At 34.7% G+C, this 7543-nt stretch overlaps 1 protein-coding gene across 1 annotated transcript; it reads right to left on the bottom strand.

The window, feature by feature from the left end:
• Positions 1-3220: 3220 nt before the first annotated feature.
• Positions 3221-5884, bottom strand: LOC114278922 (toMV resistance protein Tm-2(2)). The gene has a single exon (XM_082900762.1). It carries the CDS (start codon positions 5882-5884, stop codon positions 3221-3223), a length of 2664 nt encoding a protein of 887 aa, XP_082756888.1.
• Between the last annotated feature and the right edge of the window lie 1659 nt (positions 5885-7543).

Below are 7543 nucleotides of genomic sequence, written 5' to 3'. Positions count from 1 at the left end.
TGTGCTAGAGTTTCAACTAAAAGTATAAAAGCTGAAAATTTGCAGAGAGAAGGGGCAATCAACAAGTCAACAACACATGGCTTTTAGACGTAGGAGTAGTTTATTGTAACTTAGAAATAGTTTCTTCTATAATTTGTAGTTTGTAATTGGGTGAACACCAATTGTTTCATTTTGAAATTACTTTGTGTTTGCTTTGTTTACTTTTTTACTTTCAGTTGTTTCAAAGAAGTCCTCATCCTTTTGAGGCATTTGAACCAATTTCACAATTTGTTGGTTGTTCTTGTTTGATTGTTTAGTTGAAATTGTTGTTTAATTCCTGTTGATTGGAAGTAAGCATAATTCTACTAACAATTTTTGGCACGCTCAGTGGCACATCTTCCTAATTTGAAATGATGACAAGAATTCGAAGGCAAGATGAAGTACAAGAAGACCTAAAATATGGCATGAAAAAATCTCATAAAACACAGTCACATGATGTTCCAATAAGTGGATTTCCATAGAATGACATGTCGAGACAAATAGATGAAATGATTTTGTTTTGTGAGATGAAATTCGTTGGCATGAGAATGAAATTTTGTATTTACAAGAAGAGATCGATTATCTTGATTGGCAAGAATTTCAAACAATAGCGCCATTGCCATATTATTTGAGGTTAAAAACATGAAATCATTTTGATAGAGTGATTGGGAAACTTGATGATCAAATTGACCATTTCAAGATCGATATTCATCAATGGAGGGAAACATTGAAAATTCTTACGGAAACCAAAATTTGTGGCTTTTCAGTTGTTCTTCCTATGCCTTTAAAGGTTATGAATAATGAAAAAGTTAATTCATCAGTTGTTATGAGTGAAAAAACAAAAGGCCATGAGAATAAAAATTCCATGGCAGGGGGGCAATTTCACAAGAAAAAAATATTTTCTAGGTTGTCAAACAATATTTCTAACCCATTGATGTGTAAAAGGAAAAATCAGTCATTTTTCTCAAATCTTAGTCTAAAGAGTGATGCAAACAGGGTGGTTAAAAAGTTTTAGTTCAAGCCAACTATGTAAAAATGATGAACATCAATTCATGATGATTTTAATATTTTTGACATTGTTCAAAATGTTGAATTTTTCAAAAATATTGAGCCATGCAAAATTATGAATTATGGCATTCAACACCCATTTTGGGTTTGTGGATCACACCAAAACTTAATGTTGGTGAATTCGCTAAAGATCCAACGTTATTTGAATAATATTCAGTTGGTGGAAGGTGGTTCTAATTAACCACTTGAAGATCACATACTTAAAATATTGCCAGTTTGCTCTGTCGAAATAATATACCTCACTTGGATTGAGTGTTATTGTAATTTTTCCAATTAAATGGCATATAATCATTAATAACAGTGACGTCAATTTATCGACAATACTATTTTGGCATATATGGTGTTTAATCACTAGATTTTTGGCCATAGGCATATATTTTATATATGTTTGTTTGTTAAAAAGGCTGCTGTCGATTTAATTTTGATTTTATAACTCTTCAAGAATTCGATAAAGTCTCATTCTTAAAGAGTTAGTGGGGCATATTTTTGTAAAATGTCTGTCGACAGGTGCAGAAATCAGATTGTGACATGTGGCAACAAAGTCATAGTTGGGGTGCATATTAATCAAAGGATTATGTGGCAAGGAAATGGTAGTCACGTATGCAATACAACAAGAGCATGTCATGGGCTAAGGTTGTGAAGCAGTTGCAAGCTTTATTGGAGATCATGGGCTAATTTCTAGGAGATGTTGATGTTAATAAAAATTTCCTCTCAATCATGCTTATTAGTTGAAGGGAAATTGAGTGATGATGTGGCTAGAGGTTTAAAAGTAAAGTTGGGACAAAGATAAAAAAAAAGTTTAAAGAAGCAAAAAGGTTGCAAGTAGTTATGGGCTTTAGTAAAATGGTCTCCTCTGTCGAAGGTATTGCTAGAGATCATGGTGGACATGTGACCAGTCTATGTGAAGTGCTGGAGAAAGATGAAGAAGCAGTTGTAGCAGTTCAGGAAAGATTGGCCAACAAATTTCAAAGAAAGTGGGATCATGTGCTAGAGTTTCAAGTGAAAGTATAAAAGGTGAAAGTTTGCAAAGAGAAGGGGCAATCAACAAGTTAACAACACATAACTTTTAGACTTCGGAGTAGTTTATTGTAACTTAGAAGCAATTTTTTCTGTAATTTACAGTTTGTAACTAAGTGAATTTCAGTAGTTTCATTATGAAGTTATTTTGTGTTTGCTTTGTTTACTTTGTTACTTTCAATTGTTCCAAAGAAGTCATCGTTCTTTTGAGGCATTTGAATCAATTCCACAATTACTTGGTTGTTCTTGTTTGATTATTTAGTTAAAATTGTTGTTTAATTTCTGTCAATTGGCAGTAAGTATAATTTTTACTAACTGGGGCTAAAAGTTTTTACACTCTAATTAAAGCATGAAGCAGACAAACAACCATTACCTATTACTTTCTTCTGCAATCTTCTCCAATGTACTTATAAGTCAGTTTCAAAAACTAGGGGGCGGCTTTCCTCTGCAAAAAAAGATTACTCCTAATTAATAACAGATCATGTTCCTTATTATATTCCTCCAGAGTAACGTGTAACACAAAATGTAATAAAAATAAATAAAATATTTTCTTATATTTAATTGTTACTTTAACATTAATATTGTATTGTATTTAGTAGTGCTGGTGGTGGGACAGCGGAGGCGATAAGGTGGTGATCTTGGTGGTATGTCATATGGTAAGATTTTAATTCAGAAAATATTTTTTATCTTTTAAAAATAAAAAATATTTTTGACTTATTTTTCATTTATCATAGAAAATATTTTCATTATTTTATTTTTCATCGTACCAAACTTCAAAAAATATGAAAATAATTTTTTTTAAAAAATATTTTCTTCCAAAACAAATATTGGAATCCAAATTAAGTATCAAAAACAAGACGATAGTGAAGAAGCAAACCATTGTCCCAAAAAAAATGATAGGTTAAAAGGGGTCTGAAAATTTTGATCATTAATCAGAATAAAAAGTCAAAAATTTAAAAATATAGAAAATAATGTCAAATCTACTTTACAAATATTCCTGTTAAAAACACAGCTTGTAATTTTATTTATTTATTTATTTATTTTTTAACATGCTAGATTTTTAAACCAAAAAAAAAAAGAAAAGAAAAGGAAATGATAAAAGAGTTGAAAGAGTTGGCTACTGACTATTTTCATTGATAATGCTTATGTCTCTGATCCTCTTTGGAAGTTTAATGACACCTTCGAAACGGAAATTTGAGATTCTCAACTTGTTGAGTTGTGGCATCACCTCCTTCTCCAATATTAACTCCACTAAAAAAGGCAAGTCAAAAACTTCAAGCACTTGAAGTTGAGGAAAGTTATCATCAATTCCTCTTCTCCCGGAGCAAACCATCTTCTGCCCAATGTAGGAATTTGAATCCAATTTGAGAATCTTTAATTTTGGTAGTTTCTTCAGAGTCTCCATTGGGTTCTCTTTCAAGAAAGTGAACTTGAGAGTAAGTTTTGTGAGGTTTGGAGGAAAAAGGCTAACATGATGTTGTAACTCCGGTAATGCTCCTCTCAAATGCAACCTAGAAAGATTCTCAAAGCGAAATAGATTCAAATCTTGGATATTAAATGAATGTAATTCTCCTACTTCAAGTCTAGACTGCAATCGCAAGGTATCTAGCTTGTGTGATGCGGTGATTGCATCTAGCAACACCTTGACGTTTGACAAGTCACAGCCCTCGAATGAGACTCCCAATTTTCTCAAACTGGTAAATTTTGGCACCCGGTGCTTGATGGGCCTACGTTGAAGCTTTAGACCATAGAGGGTTTGGAGATTTAGAGAAGAAGCTTCGACTGGATGTAGAAACTTAACCTTGTCAAGCAAAAAACCCCTTAAATCAGATTTAATTTCATAATGCAAAGGTAGAAAAATATGTTTTAAATGCTTCATCTTCCATATAAAATCTGGAATGGTAAATTTACCACCACATCTTCGAAAATCCAATGTCAGCAAACTTTTGATATTGATGATAGAGGAAGGAAGTTTGATAGTACAACCACTTGCCCCAATCAGACGTATGTAACTCAAGTGGCCCAAATTGCCAATTTCACTTGGCAAAGAAATTTTGAGGCCTCTGCACTCCAGACGTCCACACTGTAGACGTACCACGCGAAGATATCTCAAGTCTCCGACAACATTCTTAAAATGTTTCTTTTCCAATTCCTTCCAGTCTTCTTCTCTGAAACATAGCAATGCACGAAGTTTAGGAATTCTACTGAAATTAGTGTAATCACAGAGACTATTGTGATAGGTTGTAACTCTACGAACTTTCAAAGCAGAATTAGCAGAACCAACTTCATTGCAAGTGTGAAAGAGGTTACTCTCCTTGGCCTTCTCCACGCAAAGAGCGTGCAGAATATCATGAATGCGTACGCTTTTAACTCTCCCATCCAGTTCACTACTTTGAGCCACTTGAATCATGTTCCTAGCAATCAAGTGATTTAAGTAATCATCGCCTACATCATCAACCTCCCGCACTCCACTACCTTGAATAAATCCCTCTGCCTCCCATAAATTAATTAAGTCAAAAGCCATAATTTCACAATCCTCAGGAAAAAGACCAAAATAGAGGAAGCATAGTTTTAATTTTTGGGGTAAATCTTTGTAGCTCAGAGCAAAGATCTTTAAACATTCATCTTCCTCTTGACCCATGTTCTCTAACACCGCCTTCCATGCATGTGTCTTTCTTTCTTTTTTTCTCAACAAACCTGCTACTAATACAATTGCAAGTGGCACGCCACTGCATCTTTTCAATATTTTCTCCGCAATGTTCTCCAGTTGTTCTAGAGGGTCACTTGCTTCTTCTTCAGGATTATGTGGAGGCCCCCCAACAATTTTGAAAAACAGGTTTCTACTATTATTTAAGTCCAAGGGTTGTAACTCATGTAAAGAGCTTTGCCCACCAACATGTACACCTACATCTCTGTGTCGAGAAGTAAGGATTATTTTACTACCATTTTCAAAATTGTTAGGGATGCCAAACTTTAAGTAATCCCATGGTTGGGTTTCCCAGATATCATCAATGACTATTACGTACCTTTTGTAGTACAAAAATGCAAACAAATTGGCCTCGATGTCATTCTCCCGTTTCTCTTTCCCTAAGCCCACTTGTCTTGCTATGTCACGCAGAAGTTGATCCATGTTTGGCTGTTGAGAAACACAAATCCAAGCTGAACACTCAAAACTTCGTAGAACAGAGTTATAAACTTTCTTAGCAAGTGTTGTCTTGCCCAAACCAGCCATCCCAGTAATTGAGATGACACTAGACCGTGAATTCTTATCTAGCAATTTGCCCACCAAACTATTAATGTGTTCTTCAAAACCAACAACATTTGGTTCATCATAATGAGGGAAAGATCGTCTTCTACTATAACACGTCTCTCCTTCGTCGGTGACATTCTTTTCTTGAATCCCATACACTAGTCTGCGAGATTTAATGTCTTCGACCCTTCTTTTGATCGTTTCAATCTCTGCAACAAACTTATGAGTAGTGGAAATGGAGCCAAAGATACCAAAGAAGCCCTTCCTCTTGGATGATACAATCTTAGGGAAATACTTGTCCAAAATGTCCTCCACTTCCAAACCAAGGTCCCTTATATCAAGCAAGAAGGAAGCCACTCTTTTGTCACCTTGCTTGCCATCAGCATCTTCCAAAAAGGATTGAATATATGTCATCTCTTGCTGGATCCAATCCACATGCTCTCTTACATGGTGAGGAACTGCTTGGATGATCAGATTACTGCCTATTTCAATTGCTTTTCGAACCACTCCCGGAATAATGAATTCTGCCATCTTTAACTGATTTTCCAATCACAACTCACCACAAGATGAACAAGAACAAGAAGGAAATGACAATAGTGAAGAAAACAAACCTTCAATTGGCTAAAGCACTGTATTGATAAGACTGGATTTTGTGTTGAGAGTTGCTGGCCAAAAAAACCAAATCTGAGAAAAATCAACCCATACAAAGACTTCAATAAAGACTTCGATTAAATTAGACCAAAAAAATAGTATGTGCATGTGAACATATGTATTGAAAATAGTGACATTAGTATTATTATATATCAATCTGATTGATTTTTTTTTTTTTTTTTTCGATAGGGGAGACAAGCTAACCAGATTCAGCCGGAAGACCATCTGAAAAAAACAAGAGCTTGAATCAAAGATGGAACCTCTTCCATCCAAACACGAACTTCCTCAAACCGAACCGCCATTCGAGCCAAACAATGAGCGACAAATTTGTGGTAGGTCAGTTAATTTCACACTAATCCTAACTTATTTATTTATTTTTTAAAAACAATGAGCGACAAATTGGTGGTAGGTCAGTTAGTTCCACACTAATTTATTTATTTATCTTTTAAGCAGGGTTAAAAATGATTTCTCCATATGAAAAAGTAATGATTCCAAACAGGATCAAAAACAAAAAAAGGTAAATTACACTCACCATATTGAAATTTAAAAAAAAAAATAAAAAACTATATTTAGTCATATACTTTTGACATAATTTCACTAATATAACACTCCAACTTTTATTACTCGAATTTGCTTCCAAATCCTTTATATTATTACCAGTTCCAATGATATCATACACGTGCCACATAGACAAACAAATACATAGTGGCATTCTCTCTTCGAAGTAATGATGTTACATAAACAAATTCTTATAGAATGCCCTTAGTCTTATATGAATAACAATAAATGAAAGGGAATCTACCTTTATACAATCATGGCATTTAGCCAACAAATAAAAGGCTATGTGGCCAACAGATAAATAAAAGACTTCAAATTCGAGCAATCCCTCCAGCCATGTACCTGAAAAGTTTGTCAACACGTAGGATGAATACAAAGCCTAGTAGAGATCTCAATATAATCCTAAACAATAATGACATGCAAATATCTATGATCATGACTGCATCAAGACATAAGATATAGATAATGTGACAATTTGATAATCAGAATATACTTATTGTGGTGAAGTGGTTTGGCAATACCCTTTATGATCCAAGCAGATGCTCTTGATCCTCTAGTTGATACCTAAAATAGGAATGAATGCTCCGGTCGGGGGGTTGCCGGTATTAGCACTCCGACGAGCAAGTTAGCATTCTTTACAATCTTTCTTCTATTACAAGTTATCGTTCTCTTTTTTTACATACCTCTTTTTTGGCTGATGTTCCTCTTTATATTACGCCAGGGCCCAGGTTCGGGCCCGCTCTTGACCTTACATATAATTATCTAGTCGGCCTTCCAGCTAAGTGTATTGGCTCCCACTCAGCTCTTTGTATGGCCGATTCATATACGCGGCTTTATGGGCCTCCGAGTAGGGCTGATTTGTCTTCTGCCCAATATCCCATCTGGCCTACTCGACCTTTCTACCTCATTGATTAAATTCAACCTCCACACTTGTATAAGTACAGTTTCTTCCAAAAACATTTAACACCACAAGGTGTAAAA

This window comes from Camellia sinensis, chromosome 13 (genome assembly GCF_055761805.1).
Source record: "Camellia sinensis isolate YWXY chromosome 13, ASM5576180v1, whole genome shotgun sequence".
In the NCBI taxonomy this organism is placed as follows: Eukaryota; Viridiplantae; Streptophyta; class Magnoliopsida; order Ericales; family Theaceae; genus Camellia; species Camellia sinensis.
This window is presented reverse-complemented; position numbering and strand designations above follow the sequence as displayed.

Excerpts from the sequence above, each read along its gene's own strand:
- LOC114278922 (XM_082900762.1), bottom strand. The coding sequence starts at position 5,884 with ATGGCAGAATTCATTATTCCGGGAGTGGTTCGAAAAGCAATTGAAATA.